At 44.6% G+C, this 20,891-nt stretch overlaps 1 protein-coding gene across 9 annotated transcripts in view; it reads left to right on the top strand.

The window, feature by feature from the left end:
* The window catches only part of SCML4 (Scm polycomb group protein like 4), a 107,931-nt gene that overhangs the window by 38,643 nt on the left and 48,397 nt on the right, over positions 1-20,891 (top strand). For 5 of the 9 annotated variants that reach the window (XM_027603422.2, XM_027603417.2, XM_027603423.2 and 2 more), the window contains exon 2: positions 13,083-13,297. The exons of 3 other annotated variants lie outside the window; for them this stretch is intronic. In XM_027603422.2, the coding sequence (XP_027459223.1) occupies positions 13,142-13,297 (156 nt within the window). In that variant the 5' untranslated portion in view covers positions 13,083-13,141. Of the gene's footprint in view, positions 1-13,082; positions 13,298-20,891 lie in introns of those variants that run through there. One more of the 9 variants, XM_027603426.2, reaches the window with a different exon arrangement.

The raw sequence follows: 20,891 nt of genomic DNA on the forward strand, positions 1-20,891 counted from the left end.
GAAAGGCTTCACATTTCAGGCAGAAGCTGATGTTTTTTGAAGAGAGGCTAGAGATAGGGCTCTCTTGAAAAGCTGAGCAGAGCTCAGGTAACACTACTTTCCTGACTCCAGCCTTAGAGAAAACCGGGAGTGGAGGCACCAAAATAGAGGTGTCTGAGGAGAACCTTTGTGACTGACTTACCTTGAGTTCTCCTTCCTTCTACCTCTCATTCAGATAGGAAGCAGGCCACTTTCATGATCATGTTCAAGCCCCTGAAAGCCTTCTGGAATGGGGTAGGTAACGGGGGTAATCTCCAGGGGCTGCACACAGGGCAGTCCTTCAGCTTGGATGTCCTCTAGGGTCAGTAGCAAAGGGGGAGGTGGGTGCACAAGTTCCCTCAGGGAGTGCCAGGCTGCAAGAACCTGGTGAGGGTGGGGGAGCCAGCAGGCCTCAAGCTCCGGCTTTCACTTCGTCACCCTGTGGCGCCGAGAACTTCAGCCCCATAGGACCCCTTCTCTCTGAGCTTGGGCTCTCTGAACCTGGACACGCATTGCTTCAGAGCTGTCCTCCTGGCAGATCACGTACAGCTGTCTCTTCTCCCCTTCTAAGTGGTAAGCTTCTCAGAGCAGGAGGGGAATGCAGAGGGCAAGCTCCTCCATGGCGCATTGGAGACTGCACATCTCCACATAGGCCACACAGGCAAGGCTTGACTGCAGCTGATGGAAATCTTGGCAGAATCCCTGTGAATCCAGGAAGAATCCCTCCCAGAGCAGGACAGCATGGGAGGCTTGTGAGGAGCCGCTTCCAGATCACCTGCCACTCACCTCCCCATCTGCCCAGGAGGCTGTTGTAGGACAATTTCTGATTGCCTCCTGGGTGCTTATGAGCTGTGGGGCTTTCACTTGGCTCTCCTTCAGGGTACAGCTGCAGACTTTAAGACTGCTTCTCTGCAGACTGGTGGCTCCTCAGCAGCACGTGCCACACCTCTCCGAATGCAGTCATCTGGCCCCTTTTGTGGGACGAGGGACACTGGGGAATTGGTACTCCTCTTGCTTTGGCTGTCTATGTAAGTAAGAAACTGTCTGAATTGAACAAGGGCTTTTGGCTCTTCACTGATTGAATCCATCAGTTTTGCTCAACAGGGAGGTTAGAGATCTAAACCTGTGCAGAGGCCCAGAGAGGCTGAGTGGCTTGTCTCCATTGCTCAGCTGATTAGGAGCAGAGCCAGGACTGGAAGCCAGCCTTCTAAGTCTGGAGTCATTTCCACGAGCACCTAATACTGTGCCTTATGTACTGTGAACACCCACTGAAATGGTTGCGGATCTGATCAGTCAAGTCTTCGGGGTTATTTGGTGTTGTGGTGTCCAATGCAAATGCGCATAACCATGGCCACATGATAAAGGCCACACACATGTGTCTGAGCCCCGGGCCCTCCCCCATCCTCCATGCTGGTACAGCAGGCCCCGCTGATCAGTGTCGGCAGATGACAGGGCCACATTCTCTCTTCTCTAGAGTAAGAGGTTATAGATTGAGTTTATTGGTTTGTTTTTCTGTTTTTGAATACACACCAGATACAAAAGGTGGAAACCAGTGTGTGGAGAAAAGTCCCTTTCCCTCTCCAGTCCCTAGACCCCAGCCCTCCCACACCCCCATCTCCGAGAGATGACTGCTACCATCTTTAAACTTTTCCAGAGATATTTTATGCATGTAGAAGCATATATGCCTGCCTATGTGTGTGTATATTTATGTGTCTTCCCCAGCTACCATGTAATAGCATGCTCTACATGCGACTGTGTAAATGTCAACCTTTACCTTGAAGAGCATTTGCTCTCATTATATAGAGCCATGATTCTGCTGACCACAGCAATGGCAGAGAGCATCCTCTCTCCTGCCTCCCCCCACGTTCTTCTCACAACCCATGTGTCTGCATGTGGGCATGGCCCCAGGTGTGGCCACAGGTGGACAGACTCCATCCTTTGAGAGAGCAGAGAAGATAAGCGATTCTCAAAGGAGGCTTTTTTACAAAGTTCCCATTCTGTCGGGTCATTAGCTGACCTGATTATAGGGCAGGCAGATGCCATCCTTTTCCACGTATGTCTGTTGGGCTCTAACTAAGAAACCTCTTTCGTATTTAAGACACTGAATATTTAATGCAGGGAAACGGTGATGAAAGAGCCAAAACAGCAGACTGGACAATTAGCCACAGTCTCCGTGGGTGCCACCACCCCTAGGCTGGAGGGACAGAGGGAAGGGGTGGTGTTGCAGAAGGCAAACCAGGTTACCTCAGGGGAGAAGTTTCTGGCAGAGACTCAGCGAAGCAAAGTGAGAGGGTGTTAGGTTCTCTGGCTTCACCCATGCCAACCACCACATTTCAAACTCAGACAAGCACCTCCCTTTGGGCAATCCAGCCAGCAGCCAGCTGTCACAGCAGCCTTGGAAAACTGCTTAGGGGGGTCAGCCCCTGTCACACAGAGAATTGCAGGGGCAGGGTGAGGGATGGAGCTGAGGAAGACAGGCCCAGGGCCAGCCCCCCCGGAGCTCCAGAGTGCTGTCTTCTGGAGGGACAGCACCTGAAGGGGGGGGGCTGTCAGTGTGGGGGTCTTGATTAAAGGAAAGACATGGGCACCTGAAACAAAGAGGTGGTGACTAGTCTCTCCTGGGTCTGGCACCTTCTTCCCCGTGCTCTCCGACACTCACCTTCTGAGGAGCCGCCCCAGGCCCGTGGGCCCAGATGGCAGTGCTGGAGTTAAAAGCAGCCCCTCTCTTCTCCTGCTCGCTGAGGGGTCAGGCGGGTCCCAGAAAATAGGTAGATTCGGGCTCCAGCTGAGCAGCTACCCTGCCAGTGAATTGTTCACACCTCTGGTGTGCCTATCTCTCATGTTTCAAATGTTCCAAAGTTTTTCCAAATCCTGCAGATTGGAATGGTATTTTCCCCACTTCCCTGGGCATAGTCTCTGCTCTTACTTGATGCATCTTTCCTCCCGCCCCTTAAATATGCGAATCTTGGCTCTCCGTCACCCTGGCAGCTGCACCCTTACTGGGTGCAGCGAAGGTTTCAGCGTGACGGAGAGGAGGGGCTTTTGTAAGTTCAGCCAAGGGTGGAATGGATTTGATGGACTTTTAGAGTCTGCCCTCACCACAGATGGCTGCTTACAGGAGGCCCGAAGCCCCCTCCTCACCGCACCATACCGCCCCGCAACCCCCACCCCCACACCTTACCCAATAGCAGAGTTGGGAGACACCGATGTCCTGAAGTCGCCCTCTATGTGCTAGACACATCTAGAAACTTCTTTTCTGGGCCTTGAGGGAACAAGTCTGCACATTACAGCTACCCTGAAGACATTTAACAGACTCATCACCTTTGAACATTCTGCTGAACCTGCTTTCTACCTGGTTATTTTGTCAGACAACTGGGACTTACCAGTCCCTTTTGTTCCTGGGTCAGTTCCCATTTTTCCAGGACAAGTTGGCTTATTTACAGTTTCTTTGTACTCACCCTCGTCTATTTCAACAGGTAGAGAAAAGGGCATATCAGTATGTAATTAATGGAATAAAATACCTATGGATAAACTCTCCCATGTTTTAAAAAATAAACAAAAATTAATTATATATTATTTTATTTACCCTTCCATTGCAGTAAAATGATTGCAGCTAGAGCTTGGTGCACTTTACCTTAGGTTTCTGAGTATCACAAAGAACTCATACCTTTTCACAAAGAGTTGCTCATCATATTACCATTGCTGTTGTCATTGTTATTATTGATTCATAAATTGGAATAACTTGCTTCTTTGTCCTCTTAGCGCCATCACTGATATTCTTAAAATCATCCTTGTTCTGGTAATAAAAGATGTTTCAAGCTAATCCTAACCTTTCTCTCTCCCCAAGATATGGAATTGGCTATCTTTAAGTAGTTTTGGTTTTATTTAAAAAGGAGAATAGTATCAGAAAGCAAAATGTGAGTGCTAGGAGTGAGTACACATGGACATTGGCTTTGGCTTTTGTTGGCCCAATTTTTTTGTCAGAATTGAGGAAAAGGTGTATTAAGAAGTTCCTTTTCGGGGCACCTGAGTGGCTCAGTCAGTTAAGTGTCTGCCTTTGGCTCAGGTCATGATCCCAGGGTCCTGGGATCGAGCCCCGCATTGGGCTCAGCGGGGAGCCTGCTTGTGCGTGCTCTCTCTCTGTGTCAAATAAGTAACATATTAAAAAAAAAAAAAAAGTAGTTCCTTTTCTCCATTTAACAGATTATAGGGACAGTACTCCCTCTTATGGTATGAAGGTTTCACTGACCATCAAAGTGTTCTATTATATTGATCTATTTCCATCCAAAATTTAAAAATATGAGAGGACACCTCTGACCCCAGCTGTGGACTGTTAGCCGAGGTCTGAGGGTAGACTAGACGCGGTGGTGAATGATTCTGCCGCAGGTGTCAGGTGCACTGTGTGGGCTCGGTATTGCACTAGGTGCTGTGAAGAGCAGAGCGACATGTGAAACACGGCCCCCTAGCCTCCAGGAATGCGCAGAGATCATTTATGTGCAGGAAACCATGGGCAAACTGTAGAAGGTGTCGTCGCCTTGGTGCCTGCTGCAACTGGTGGTGCAGGCGGTGGTGGCAAAGGCGACCAGAGCAGTGAGAGGTGGCTGTGTGGAGAAGGAAAGGTCTCTGAAGCAGGAGCGGATGGGCCACCTTGGAGAATGGCAGAATTTTAGACAGATGCCAAGGCACATCCTTCTCCCTGGAAATGACCTCACACACACCTAGGCTGCCTGCGAAGCCGTGGGGATGAGGGTGTGTACAAGGCTGCTGGCTACACCAGCTTACGGTGAATTCAATATGGTGCCTCAGAATGAGAGAAGATAGGATTGTGGTCGTACTTTTGAAATGACAGAAAGAGCATCACACCAAGGATAGGAACCCATGCCATACAGTTAATGGAAGGAAATAATTTAGAGTCCATTAGGAGTTTAGACATCTTTCTAGTTGCCTCCTCTCACAGCTTTTAGAAGCAACAGAAAGCCATCGATCCTGCTTCCGGTCTGGCTGGCCCACCCTCTCCACATACCTGCTCTATTACCAGCTCTGTGCATTTAGCTTATTCTGCCTGGGAAAGTCCTAGCTCAGTGTTACCCGTGTGGGCTTCTCCTGCCACCACTCCTTACAACCTTGTTAATAGAACTGATTTCTGTCCTCCTTGGTGCTCTTCTAGCATTTCACATGAAACCTCTCTTAGACCATCCATCCCGCATCTTATTATTGCCTCTTTACTTACCTGCTCTCCATAGTGAGTATCTTAGGAGGTGTCTTTTATTTATTCTCATCTGTAATCCAAGTGCCTCACACAGTATTTTGACACTCACTGCACATATTATAGATATTTGTTGGATGAATGAATACCCGAAGGAGTGAATGAAGGAGTGACTGCACAAATACATGCCTCAGGATTGAGTTAGGGAACTCAATGGTGCCGTGCGATTGGTGTCTGCTTTGGATTTGGTAATTCTTTGTTCCTTACCTTGACGAAGCACTGTTAGCCAGGACCTAGGTTTATATGTATTAGATTTGCAAGGCTAGCAGGTAGAATGTCATCTGGAAGTTCCTAGACCAGATCTTAGTTTCTCTTGGTTCAGTCGTAATATTTCCAGCCAAGCCTTGTTTTGATAAGAGAGGGAGATTTAGGAAAACAGCAGCAAATCACTTGATTTAATATGTCAAGCCAGGATTTGACAACTGCTGAAAGGTTTATAACTTGAAGAATTATAGACTTGAGGATGAGGCTGTTCTAGGGAGAGAATCTTTTATGTTTACTAAAGCTCTTTGCTCCAAGATGACTTCCAAATCTGACATGAGCTAAGGCAGTCTGTATTCGCTGAAGTCTGCAATTGAAAGCAGAGAAATTCAGAGGTATCCTATAACACCTCCAGGATTTTGAGAGTTCTCAAGTGATGTACGTGTTTAGTTGTATCAGATCATGTGTCCATGGAAAGGATGTCTTTGGACAGCAGTTGAGGTCTTTCAGGGTCTTTGGAGATGAGGGAAATCACTGGGGGAGGGCAGCAACCCAATTTCCACCTGGTCCTTCAGTGGAAGGGCCTGGAGGGAGGTGGTATCAAGGAAGAGACGGGCAGTGAGCTGTTTCTCTCTTGAGAGCTGGTTGTCTCTCCCTGTCCACCATCTGTTTATGGCATTCTAAGTGATCTCATCACCCAATGAGGGGTTCAAACTCACAACCTGGAGATCAAGAGCTGCATGCTCTACCGAATGAGCCAGCCAGATGCCCCTTATTTATGGCATTCTTGTTAGCTCTGAAATAAACTTCTCCATTATTTTTGGTCCTAAAGTCCTTTTTTTTTTTTGGTCACAATTTGTTTACGACATTAAAGCAGTGGCCAGTGAAGTTCTGTAGCTCAGGAGCCAAAACCATGAGAAAACAAGAAAACAAAAGGCCATCTAAAGAAACACAAATTTCCACCCCCCCAAAAAAAAGAAAGAAAAGAAAACCACCCCAAAAACCCTTCCAGACAATGAGAATTATTCACTCATTGTTTATTTTTCTATTTATAATAGTGTTTTTCTGCCTATGGTTTTAAAAATTCAAACAGTGCAGAATGGTACAAAGACAGCAAAAACATCTTTGAATATCTTTCCACCCAGAGACAACTACCATCAGCCTTTTGATGATTATCTTTCCAAGACCTCTTTCTGTGCCTAATACATGCAGGCTTATCTATAGCTATATACATAAAGAGATATGAATAGAATCATACTACATATGCTTGGAGCATATGTATACATACACACATATTTAAATTTACAATTTATGAATGTGAAATATTTTATTCATAAAATACCCATTTTATGAATGTGAAATAATTTACTTAACTAAAATGGTTTGAGAGACATTTTGATTGCTTTCAGTATTTTGCTATTATAAACAATGTGCCATGAACACCCTTGGTCATATATCTTTGTGTTCTCCTCAGATCATCTTCTTAGGATAAAGCCTTAGGAGTAACGCAGCTGGCTTAGGAAGTGTGCTTGTGGAAGTTTTTAAGTGATTTTCAATTGTCCTCCAGAAACGTTAGCCAGTTTCCACCCCTACCAACAGTAAATAGGAATGCTTGCTCCCCTACCCTTCACCAACATGAACTATTGATTAGGTTATTCACATTTAGCGATCTGATTGGCGATAAATGATGTCTCAATGTACTTTTGGGGGAGGTCACCAGTAAAGTTTAGAATCTTTTCTTTTGATAATTGACCATTTATTTCCCACCCTTCCTTTTTTTTTTTTAAGATTTTATTTATTTATTTAACTGACAGAGAGAGAGAGAGAGACAGTGAGAGAGGGAACACAAGCAGGGGGAGTGGGAGAGGGAGAATCAGGCTTCCTGCGGAGCAGGGAGCCCAATGCGGGGCTGGATCCCAGGACCCTGGGACCATGACCTGAGCCGAAGGCAGACGCCCAAACGACTGAGCCACCCAGGCACCCCTTCCCACCCTTCCTTTAACCTCCCTCTCGCCCTCCCTCTCTTCCTTCCTTGTTTCCTTTCTCTCTCTGTCTGAATTATCTGTGTCTTTTGCCCGTTTTTTTCTCTTTCAGTGTTTATTTGTATTTTAATAATTTGAAGGAGTTTTTTTTAAGATTTTATTTATTTATTTTAGAGACAGAGAGAGGGAGAGAGGTGGGTGGGGGAGGAGCAGAGGGAGAGGGACAAGCAGACTCTGTGCTGAGCTCGGAGCCCAATTTGGGCCCTGATCCCAGGACTGAGATCATGACCCGAGCCGAAACCGAGAGTCTGATGCTTAACCAGCTGCGCCACCCAGGTGCCCCTTGAAGGAGTTTTTTGTAGTTACCTTTCATTGGTCCCTTATGTAACAGTTTTTTCAGATTTTCGTTTGTTTTAACCCTTCTTCATGATTTTACTTTCACTGTATGAAAGCATTTGAGTTTTATGTAGTCATGTGTATTAATCTTTCCATTTCTGCTTCCTGAGTTTTTCAACGTACTAAGAAAGTCTGTCCACAACCCAAGAGTATTAAAATGTTGACCTTTGGGGCACCTGGGTGGCGCAGTCGGCTAAGCCTTTGAATTTGATTTAGGCTCAGGTCATGAGCTCAGGGTCGTGGGATCAGGCTCCATGCTCAGTGCAGAGTCCGCTTGTCCCTCTCCCTCTGCCCCTCCTCTTACTCTCTCTCAAACAAACAAACAAACAAACAAATAAATAAATAAAATCTTTTTAATAAATAAGTAAATAGGGGTGCCTGGGTGGCTCAGTTAAACATCTACCTTTAGCTCAGGTCACGATCCCAGGGTCCTGGGATCGAACCCCGAGATGGGCTCCCTGCTCAGCGGGGAGCCTGCTTCTCCTTCTGCCGCTGCCACCCCACTCTCTGTCTCAAATAAATAAATAAGATCTTTAAAAATAAATAAATAGGGCGCCTGGGTGGCTCAGTTGGTTGGGCAACTGCCTTTGGCTCAGGTCATGATGCCAGGGTGCTGGGATCGAGCCCTACATCGGGCTCCCTGCTCCTTGGGGAGCCTGCTTCTCCCTCTGCCTGCCACTACCCCTGCTTGTGCTCTCTCTCTCTCTGTCAAATAAAATAAATAAAATCATAAATAAATAAATAAATAAATGTTGACCCGGATTGTCTTCAGTACTTCTTGTTTTTTTTTAAAGGTATATTTTAGTCTTAGATATCTCTAGAATTAATTTTGCTCAAATACAGCTGAAATTTTATTTATTTCTAAGTGTCTGTTTTCCACAACTCATTTATTGAGCTTTCCTGTACTGATATGACACATGATCTTAGATTTCAAACAAATGGCAACTTAATATATGTTTAATTTCTGGACTAACTTTTCCATCGATCTGATGGCTTATCTCTGTACCATACTGCTGCCATTGTTAGAGTTTTATAATACATTTTAGAAACCGGGAGAACAAGTTTCTCCTCCCCGCCCCCCCGTCACCCAGCAATGGGCCTTTGTTTTGTCCTTCATTTCCTAAAGTCCGTTCAGATTTTTAATGTGATTGTACTTAATTTATAGAATGATTTAGGTGACAATTATATTTTAGAAGTATCCGTCTGCCTAATAACAGAATAATCTTTTTTATTTATTTGAATCTTATTTTAGGGCATAAGTAGAATTTTTTAAAATATTATTTTCTTCATGTAAGTCCTACTTCTTATTGAATTTCATGAAGAACTGTGAAGGGTCTGCAGTTTTAATCTCTGCAAGCAAATAAGTCAGCCTACTACCATGTCATGGACACGGTGGGAGGAAGGGGCTCCTAGACCAGAGGCACAGCAGGTGGTGTTGTCTTCATGTTCCCACCTGCTTCCCTTGTCCAGGTTCCATGGTGGATGCTGTATATGCAGCGGGTTCGTGTCACAGCTGAGGAACTCTAGGCTCAGGAATTCAAATGAGAGGTCAGGACAAGCTTCTGTGACCTAACTGATGAAGAATGAGAGCAGTAAACCAAGGGAGAAGAAAGAGAGCATTCTGGGCAAAGGGAACTATATATGCAAAGACCCTGTGGTGGGAGGAATTGTGGCAACTATAAACGCCTGGAAAAAAAGGTCACTCTGCTGACTCCATTATTTTTCTGGCTAATGGTGCTATCGAGAGCTAGCTTGTTTATTTTTCCCATTATAAATGATCTATTTGTTCTGCCGAAGTGCTTAGAGATTTTTTTCCTTTTTTCTTTTGGGTGTATCATTTTCATTAGGATTTCTTGCTGTTGTACATTCTTAAAGAACTTTTCTTAAGACACAGAGAACCTTTTCATTATGGAAGACAGCCTCTTATATATCTTTGAGTATTTTCCTTTACTATTAGTTTTAATCTTTTCATTAAACATCGGATAAATTGTCATTGTCTATCTTCCATGGTTATATTCTCCCTAAAAAAATCCCATCTGTCTTATTTCCACTGCATTCCAAGATTGGGACCCTTCCTTATTTTCAGTATTAATCTTTGCTGTGTTTACTTTTTTTGGGGGGTTCATGTCTTACTTTTGGAAAGGGAGATTTTTGGGTACCCTGAGTTTTTGTCACAATTTGTCACACATTTCCAAAGTGTCTGGGTCTGTTATTAAAACCACTTTGTAAGCATTTTCCCCCAAATCTTGAAAATTATTCCAAGGAGACTTTCAGAGAATCCCCATAATTAAAATACCCTCTTCAGTTTTTAAAAGTCTCTGTCTTATTACTTAACATCGCATTTACTTGTGTATTAAAATTGTATTGATGTGAAAATCGCATCTTCTTGATCAGTGGATGACCTATCTCCAAGTGTCTCCCCAAATACTGTGGAGCTCTGTATGCCTCCAGTAATGGTTCATTGCTGCTCCACTAGCATGAAATCCATTAATCAGATTTAGTTTTCAGGAAAGGTCCTTCATGCCCTAAGATAGATGTACTTCCACAGAAGTGAGGACATAGAAAGTGGCACAAGTCCTGTTTTTCCCCTCACAGTAGAGAAAGAGAAGTAGAACAACAGAAAAGCCCAGTTTAAAAGATGACTATTTTTCGGGGTGCCTAAGTGGCTCAGTCAGTTAAGCATCTGACTTTGGCTCAGGTCGCGGTCTCGGGGTCCTGGGATCTAGCCCCGTATTGGGCTCTGTGCTCGGCGGGGAGGCTGCTTCTCCTGCTCTTCCCCACCCCTTGTGCTCGCTCACTCTCTTGCTCTCTCTCAAATAAATAAAAAAAAATTTAAAAAAAAGATGACTGTTTTTCTAGGAAATATTTTTTTTCTAACGTACTGAGAAATTTGGGGATAGTTCAGTATAATTTTGAGTGACATAAATTCCTAAGATAATATGCCAATTAATTTGTTACCCTTTCTTTACTCCCCCAAACCTATTCAACAAGAAGATGTTTGTGAGGGAGAATCTAAAATAGCAGAGAAGCACAATTCACCAGGGAAGGACTGCAGCTGAATAAACCTTCACCTGCAGGAACAAAGAGATTCAATGCCTTGTCAGGTCCTGGGTTTTCTCTGACTGACTTTTGATCTTAATGTTAGATACGTTGCTGACCTCCTCACCAGAAGCAAAGTAGAAAGGTAGAAAAACAGGTACTAGACTAGAAAAAGTCTGTTCCCCAAATATATGTAAAGATAACCAATAATGCAGAAGCCAGAACTTGATCATGAGAGTTCAGAATGGGACTCGGATCAAGTTCTGCACAGCAAAAATGTTACTGAATGAATTTTGGTGGGTTTTCGATGTTTTGTGAAGCCTCTTTTTTGAAAATGAGTGTTTGGGGTATTTGTTGGCACTGTGGAGTCCTAACACCAAGTCTAGAAAAGGAACGTAGCTTTGTTCATATCTTGATGGATTTCTCTTCATTGATCATGATTCACTGACTGTAAGATGCCTTTGATAATAGCACACCTCACTGTTTCATGTACCCTAAGAAAGAAAAAATGCTCCTTATGGAATTCTGATGTGCTTATGGTGCTTTAGGGTGCATTGTGATTTCAGAGATGTTAATGAGTGATAAAACATGCATCTTAGAATCAATGAGATGTGGTATTTTTCTTATACAAAAACAGGGAAAACTGACATCCACAACAGCTTGTCTAGCTACCTGAAATATATAACAATAAATTTATGCTTTAAAATTCTATGTACTAGGTGTGATATTTCCAAGAGCAATTAAGATTATGGAAAGAATACTGCTACTAATTCAAAGAATTAACAAAGTGAACTGACATTTGTAAAAGATGCCCCAATTTCTCCGGTCATGTTTTCAGATACCAAATATCCACTATTTGATATTTTCCTTCCTGAGCAAAGCAATGTGGTTCCTGCAGTGTTGCCCAGACCAAAGGGTAGAGACTGTAGAGACGGCTTCCATCACCTTTCCCGATTCTTTCTGCAGCCTTTTGAGCAAAACCTTCTCATTTCCACTGTTGACTACCACTAAGGCTCAGACATACATTTTATCATTGAACATCCCTCCTGCATGAGAGTCTAATGTTCTGTCCCACCTGTCACAGTCCTGAACATTCAAGGAAATCTGACCCCTGAGCTCATGATACCACTGTGTTCTCTGGGTTGGAGTCGATCAACTACCTCTTGCTGCAAGATTTAGGCAACTCTACCTGAAGGAGCTTGTTATTAGTATTTTTAATGCTACGAATATTATCGTATGTGGGGTATCTGCATGGGGGAAAGGATGTGTCCATAGCGAACAATTACCCACAGTCCCACCATCTTTGCCATCGGTGGTATTTTAGCATGTCTCCTTTCACTTTTTCACCACATAAATTTTTGCAGAGCGGCGATAATTTTTATGTGCAATTTATGAGATGCTTTTTCACTCAACCTCCTGTTATTGAATAGTTTTGTTAAAGGCTTTAACTGGTTGACTGTTTTATTCTGTAGATATATGAACTAGTCCCTTATTGCTTGTTATTTGGGCTCTATCCATTTTATTTTTTAAGATTTTATTTATTTGACAGAGAGAGACACAGCGAGAGAGGGAACACAAGCAGGGGGAGTGGGAGAGGGAGAAGCAGGCTCCCCGCGGAGCAGGGAGCCCGATGCGGGGCTCGATCCCAGGACCCCGGGACCATGACCTGAGCCGAAGGCAGACACCTAACGACTGAGCCACCCAGGCGCCCCAAGGGACATAACTTTAATACAATTCATTTGTATTGTCAAATTTCTTTCACAGGAAAACTAAAGGTCAGACCCATTTATAACCCAACCAAAGGGACAGGAGTGGATGTGAGAGGAGGGTTGTATTTATTTAATACTATTATTGTAGCACCTCACAGTTAAACTACCTGGGGAAACTGAGACACACACTGATGAAGCCGCCTTGTTGCTTGTGTTTGGAGCTGGGAATCGATGTTCTCCTCCCCTAGCCAGGATCGCCCCTACTTCATCATAGCCCTGTGGAAATTTGTTCTCCTGGAAATTCTACCAGGAGCGCGACAGCACTGTGGTGCCTGGCTCTCTCGTATCTGGTCTTCCCCTCCGATAAAGGATTAGGGATGGCCAAAACCAGCAAACTGGATACATGTTTGCCTCGCAAACCAAACAAACCCTTCTGTTTTTGTTTTGCTTTGTGTCTGGACTAATTCTTAGCTCCTCTTCTGCCTGTGAGCGATTGGTCACTTCCTTCCGTAAGACTGGCACCAGCAGACATGCAGTCTCAGAGGATCCCGGGGAGAAAGCGAGGCCGACCCCCGCTTCACTCAACACCTATGAAGATGGCGGTTCATAACCTTTATTCCGCTTCAGCTGGCTCTTTGCCAGCAGTGAAGATTCCAAAGAAAAGAGGGCGGAAGCCTGGGTACAAGGTACGGCTCCATCATCTTCTCTCTCCACGGTGATGCTGGGCTGGGCCACGCGTGTTCGGGCGGAAGGCCCCTGCCCGCTGTGAGGGAAGGGCTGACAGCTGGGGCCCGACCGGCCGGGCACTAGGTTTCTCTCAGGCAAGCGCGTCACGGACAGGGCCTCGTTGTTCCCCCGGCACACAATGCATGCGGCCCCTGTCGTGTGCATTTTTACAAGCAGAGAAAGCAAATTGCACCAGATGGGGAAAGTTGTAAGGCGAGCAGATTTTAGGGTCATAGCTAAACACACGTTATTAAGCCTCGCATCTAAATTAGTGTTTCAGACACCACGTTTTCCCCTAACCGGGCCTCTTAGGGCGGCGCTCAAAGCCACTCTCCAGAACTCCTTCGTCGTTGGTTTTAGTAGAAGCAGATGATGTTCCTGAGACATCTGAATTAATAATGTGTGCAGGCTCGTGGCAAAGGACATAGGAGCGCTTTCCCAAACAGAGCCCCAACAAGGGGACTCATCACGAAAATTCGGGGTGTTAATTCATAGTTTCCTGCTTATAAGAAGTGCTGACGTCAAGTTTGGCTCCAAGGAGGCCTATCAGGCAGAATTAAAATCCCGAGACCCTTTGAAGACTTAACAGTTTGGAGTGGCGGGGGGTGGAAAAGAAATTCTCGGATGTAATTGCAATCACATAAGGCAATCTGAACCGAAGGAGGGAGAGCTTCTCCTCCCAGAGGTTTTTGAAGAGGCTACTAGAAAAGAAAGTCTATTGAGTTTGTTCTTCACGAGCCTTTTGGGCATTAGAAAATGAGCTTCAGAAGTTTTCCTTCATTTATTTTTCTTGAAATAAAGAGCTTATGTTTCCATCTTGAGATCTGAATACTCAAACCAAAATGCAAATTGGCAATTAACTCCCATATATTTAGGAAAATGTATGGAAATTATTTCAGGTCAGCAGGAAGACTAAGCTTCCGGAAGAATTGGTAATGAATTCAACCTTTATCCCTTTAGTTCTCTGCAGTTCCTCCAACTGCTGGAAAATAAAACTGGTAGGTGGGGGGGAAGGTGACTCCAAGTTATTTGGGGGTCACGGGCTTTAGTAAAAGGAGCTTTTACTCAGCCATCTCCTGAAGTAGAATCTTCTGTCACTGCTTATTTTTCTAACAAAGAGAGACTCCTTTTTCTCATGGGCACATCAGCTTCGGTCAGCTTCAGATTGTGTCTCTGAAGCGGGCACGGGGCGGGTCTTCCCAGCTTGGCTACCTGTGCCATTGCTGAGGTGCGGGAGTTGGGTCTGAAGGCTGGAGCAGGGCAGCCTTCTATCAACAGAGAGTTGATAGAGCCAGGGAGCAAATCCAGGATCTGAGGAAACACGCTGAAAACTCCTCTCTCCTAGTTGGCCTTTCTCCTACTCCCCTGGGAGCTGTGGCCCAAGCATGAAAATTACCGACAGACACAGCATTTCTAGGGCCAGGAAAAATGGAAATTCAGTCCATGGAATGAGCCCGACTTGGCAATTGTCCCGTGTCCTAAAAGGGGCAGTTTTCAGGGCTCCTAACACATAGAGACACCTCGGGGCAGGAAGAAAGCTTTTGGGGTGGTTAGCTGACAATCGGGGTCCTACAACATGGCAGGCAGGTCTCGTGCCCATACCTCACAGGGACAACAGGTCCCAGCTCTTCCTCGAGTCCACCTTCCACGTATTTGGGGAAATGTGTGGGAATTATCTCAGACCAGCAGCTCCCAGACAGCTCCCCAGGCCGTGGGTTTGGTGTTCGGGAATGACTCCAAACCAGGTGCCTTCTGCTGGAAGTGCTGACTCCCTCGTGGTGATGCAGGAAAAATAAGAACCATGTGAAAATCTTCATAAAGCTACAATGATTCCACCCAAAGGATCCTCCTTTATTCTGAAACTTCCTACTATTTTTTTTTTAAAGATTTTATTTATTTGACAGAGAGAGACAGTGAGAGCAGGAACACGAGCGGGGGGAGTGGGAGAGGGAGAAGCAGACTCTCTGCTGAGCAGGAAGCCCAATGCAGGGCTCCATCCCAGGACCTTGGAATCATGACCTGAGCCAAAGGCAGGCCCTTAAGGACTGAGCCACCCAGGAGCCCCTGAAACTTCCCACTGTTTTGGTGTTAAAATTTATTTTATTTAAGTGTCGTACGTTGTCACAACTTGGGAATTTTAAAAAGTGTTTTATTAAATGTTGCATGTTGTCAGGATTTGGTAATTTTTAAAAATGTCTTTACTTGGCAAAATGCATTTGGCGACTATTAGGTCTCTCCAGTTTTATTCTGACAATTTCTGAGACCCAGAAGCCCCATTTTACCATTAACGAAAAGGTTTTAATTGTGGGGGAGCCAGCAAGGAAACTGTACAATTTCATTTCATTTACCAAATGGCCACTAAAATTTGGCAATGTTAACTATCTGAGATACAGTTAGGGAGACAGAGTTGTTAAAAAAGAAATCCTGAGCAAGCGAAATAAGATATTACTTGGTCTGCCCTTAAAGATCTTGTATTTTACTACTAAGAAAACATTTCCAAGCCCTCCTTCAGAGTCTATTTACCTTTATCATAGGTACATTTCTTACAAGCTCAATTATAGCAATATAATGGCCTCTGATTTGAAGCGGAAGATATTTTGGGAAAGAAGAACGCACACACATTCTGGACACAGAATAAACATAATAAGAATTTTTGTTATAATTAAATGGTATTTTATTAATAATATAGAATATGATCAATATTATAAAATAATAATTGTTATGTCAATAGCATCATTATGATATATTTATGCTAACAATATTGTCATAACAAAATAATCAGTGTTTGAATCTTCGGAAGGCTCTTTTCCAGGAGATTCTGAGGATGCCTGGTTGTGCTGACTGTGTCAAGGTCTATGCGGGTTGCCATTTGTCACTTCTTGCCTGGTGCTCTCCCAAACTGCACTGCCAATCACCTCTGTGTCAAGCACATGTGGAAACTCTCTCTGGTCCAAGTATGGGCACACGCCTCTCTGTTTAAGACCCAGGCACAGCTAACACAGGCTGTAATATTTAACCCCTTCTCTGGGTCTTGAGAATAATATGAGTGAATTACAGGCAGAAAAGGAAGAATTCAACTGGTAGTCAGATGTCAGCGCCCCAGAGTTCATAGGTCATGCCGCCCCCCCCCCCCCGGGGGGGGCCATCTGCGCATGTCTCTTGGCCCAGGCCTGCAGCCACATTGCTGGGGCATGCTCACTGCTGTAAGAACATCATTTGATGGCCTTATGCCCCCTTGTCACCCAGTCGAAGGAAGCAAAAACCTCTTCTCATCATATTTTCTCTGAAGAGCCATATGCTGACTGACATGGAAACAGCCTTCTTCATTATGGAACTGAATTTACATCTCAGTTTGAAGCATCTGCTATTGGTTTAGTTCAGAGACAACACAAGGTCAACAGATAGATTTTCCTTATATTTCATGACTAAAAAGACCATTAAGGTTGTTTTAAAGAGATAAAGAGAGAGAGTCTATATCAAGGAGAAACTGTAGCTTCTGTTCTGTACATGCAGCTGATTATAATGTCACCGAACAGTGGGATTTCCAGCTTCTGTGTCTTTATGGTTGGGAGTATGATTGAAGCAGGAAGAAAAAAGTGCTGGGTTTTAAAAATAGCTGTTTGTCCCCTCTACATAATAGTAATAGTAATAATAATAATAGCAGCAATAACAGTCATATGTAAAATTCATTGAGCACTTCTGTGTTTGAGGCTCTGGGCCAAAGCAGCTTGTGTGTATTTTCTTATTTGATCCCTGATAGTGAGGGGAGTGAGATAAATGGCAGGAATTAGGTATAAATGAACCAAGTTCCACAGCCTGAGTCCACTTACTGACCTTGGCACTCTCTTTGCATTATTGTTCAGAATAGTAATTATGCTTTCCCATTTACTCTTTCCAAAAAAGAGTAAATTATGTTCTGTCTGCTCTGTTTAATAAGCTTAGAAAAATGTAACATGTTTAGAAAGAATATCATCCCTAAGATATTAAAAACAAATGGTTAACATGTTCTAACATGTTGGCAATTGTGTCATTTGGAATACAAATCCAGTTGCTGTAACAAAGGCCAAACAACAGCGGCTTAAAGAACGTAGAAGCTAACTTCCCTCGTGTTAAAGTCCGGGAAGCAGCTGAGGGTGATATGATGCCTCCATGGTGTTGGGGACTCAGGCTCCTTCTCTGTTGTTGCTCAGCTACTCTTTTTTTTTTTTTTTTTAAAGATTTATTTATTTTAGAGAGAAAGAGAGAGAGGGTGTGAGCCCGGGGAGGGGCAGAGGGAGAGAAGCAGACTCCCCACTGAGCGCACAGCCTGACATAACACGGGGCTCATCCCAGGACCCTGAGATCATGACCTGAGCTGAAATCAAGAGTCAGATGCATAACAGGACTGAGCCACCCAGGTGCCCCTGCTCTGTTACTCTTAACACCAAATCTCTACCTCATGCTCTAAAATGACCCTCCAGTTCCCACTACTGCACTAGTCTAGGCAGCGGATGGGGGGAGAGGTAGTGGAGGCATGTCTTTCCCTTCAAGGACTCGACCCTCAAAGCTGCACACACCCCTTACACTTGGATCTCACTGTCCTGGACCTAGTCCCTTGGCCACACTTAGAGCCAAAGGAGATGGAGAAATGCAATGCTGGTGCTCAGGTGGCCAGCTAAAATTCAGGGATCCCACTAATAAAGAAAGGGGGCATGGATATTTTGGGGATTAACCAGCAGCCTCTGCTAAGTTCTTAAAGAAGAGTCTTTTTTTTTTTTTAAAGATTTTATTTATTTATTTGTCAGAGAGAGAGAGAGGGAGGGAGAGAGCACAAGCAGGGGGAGCAGAGGCAGAGGGAGAAGCAGGCTTCCTGATGAGCAGGGAGCCCGATGCGGGGCTTGGTCCCAGGACCCCTGGATCATGACCTGAGCCGAAGGCAGAAGCTTAACGGACTGAGCCACCCAGGCTTCCTAAAGAACAGTGTTCTGTTAACTAGAAGATTCACTCTATAAAGAGAGTGATTTTCTAATAAACATAAGTAATGCCACAGTATGTTTTATTCCCTCTTTTTTATTGCCAACCTTTTCTCCCCACCTCCCTTCCCCCCAAAAAAGGTATGTGTTCTTGGCATTGTGTTACAAGGAAGTCAAATTCACAAAAATCTCAATTAAGAGAATGTTCAAACTTAAGTAGAAAGGGTTTTATTTGTTCCAACACTTGCTTAAAGCTCTTTCTACAATGTGTTTTCATTAGAACTGTTGAATTGACTTCCACGATTCTTTGATTATCCCGATCTTGTATTGTCTTGGAGTCATATTTATGAACGTCAAATGTAGCATGATATTGTATGTAAGGGAAGAATAGCTATCTAATGAGCCTTCCTGCGCTGATCTTCAAGGTACCCCCTTGCTGATGGTGGGCATGGCATGCCCCTTGCATGGGGAAAATCATTACCCAAGCAAAACAATGCAGGGGCCATTCCCTTAGGCTGAATGGGGTACAGTACTCCGGGTAGGGACTGTCTCTCCTGTGGTTTCCTGTGACCCTCCACCCCCCAACCCCAGGCTGGAGCAAGGGCCAAAGTTGAGGCTCAGTAGTGGGTGGGAGGCGGTGCTGTGTTGGCCAATGTACCCCCTCCCCACCAGCATTCTGAGTGTAACTCCAACATGAATGCTAGCTGATATTTTCAATTATGCTAAGAAGTAAAAGAAAAGTAAACAGTGAAGTTGTATGTTGGAATTTTGCTCGTTTGTTGAGAATGTGATGAACTTCTTCACTGAACTGGATGATAGTTTGTGAAAACCGAAAGTAGTTCGGTTTTTTGTGTTATTCATGGTGTAACAGCCGTAGACAAGGCACACTTTGAAGTTTAATTTGTGTTTTTAACATTTTCTCCTCACTTTCTTAAGTCTGTAAGTCAACAAGAGTAACTTCAGCCCTAATTTGTAGCACTCGATAATTTTCAAGGTATAAATATTCCCATCATGTCCAGTTTCAAGGCACCAAGATGACAGCCCCAAGCATGGTGTTGGTCAGAGATATGTGGCCCCACACCCCTGCCTCTGTACGTCTCTAGGGGCGCGATAACAAAATAATTAGAAAGTCATGAGTTTTGAGTATCGATTACCTTTGTTTTTAACGTATTTTAAATTAAGACTCTGTAAGTATATATACTTTAATGTTCAGCAATCACTGGGTTTAACAAATAACTTGCAAGTCATCCCTCATGGCCCAGTATAAGCCAGCTCCAACCTCCCACTGCTCTGGGTACTCCTAAGCACACAGTCCTGTACCTGGATGCGCCCTGTTTCCTCTCCCATCTACGGCGTGGACCCCATGCCTGCGATGCAGAGAACTTGGCCTCCTCACCAGTTTCTGTAAGAAACCCAATCACACCACGAATTCCTTGAAATGTGTGGTCTCTACTAAAGATTGTTGGGGGTCACAGGGCATAGTGGACAGTATTCCATTAAATAATTCTCACGGGGAGATCCACTTTTCTGAATTTCACTTTATCCCGTGATGGTGTTTTGTGTTTTCCCTTTTCTCTCTTCTCTCCTGGTACCCTGGAGTACTGGGTTCATCGTCTCCTCTCTCAGCTTCCCTCTGTCTGGGAGGAAACTAAACCAATCTTCCCGGCCCTCAGCAAAGCCCCCCCCCTCCACTCCCCGCCCTCACCTCCGCTCTTTACCAGTCTCAGGGGTTCTCTGGCTCCAGAGGAGAATCTGAACCCAGCACAGAGATGGTGGGAGAAAGCTCCAGATTCCTCACCCTATCCCCACCCTGTTTGCACCTCTGAAAGGCATGAGAGAGCCGGCCCGTTTCCCTCCTGCCTTCAGGCATCCCCTCTGTCTTCATTGTCATGTAGGCAGTTTATTGTATTGGGGTAATTTTATTATCCTACAGAAGTTTTAGTTCAAAATAAGCTGAGCTACCTTCTCAGCTTTAACTGAGGGACATGTTGCCAAAGCAGGCCTCAAGGCCAAAGGATAGTGGCCCCTCCATCTCTTAGGTGTTTAATCAAAGGATCATGGCCCCTCCATCCCTTAGGTGTTTAATCTGTCCTCCAAGTGCAGGGAGAAAAAGGTATGGGTAGACCCAGAAACAGGCTGACTCCTAGGAATGGAATTAGGTCATTGGCTATGAACTTCTTCTTGTTGGAGCTGATTTGCATTTCCAACAGGCAAGTTTTTAGACTAAAGTCTGAGGTTAAACACAGTGAGGTATTCAATTTTCCCTAATTTTGCTCCCCACAGCATCTCCTCAGAACCCTGAGGGAGTTTTGGGTGGAGAAAGAGTGTGAGTCTAAAGGAGGAATGTGCCCCCAAGGAAAGCTATGGCAGGGACATGAACAAAACTATCCTCAAATAAAGGTGGGGAGGTATGGAGGGGAGGATGAACATGATTTTTTAAAAAAATATGGCATATTAGGTTCCTAGGGCCGCTGTAACAAAGTACAAAAAACTGGGTGGCTTAGACAACAGAAACTCATTGTCTCACAGTTCTGGAGGCTGGAAGTCCAAGATCAAGGTCTATGCCTTGGTTCGTCGATGGTGTCCTTCCGGTGTCTTCATA

This window comes from Zalophus californianus, chromosome 7, assembly GCF_009762305.2.
Source record: "Zalophus californianus isolate mZalCal1 chromosome 7, mZalCal1.pri.v2, whole genome shotgun sequence".
Lineage (NCBI taxonomy): Eukaryota > Metazoa > Chordata > Mammalia > Carnivora > Otariidae > Zalophus > Zalophus californianus.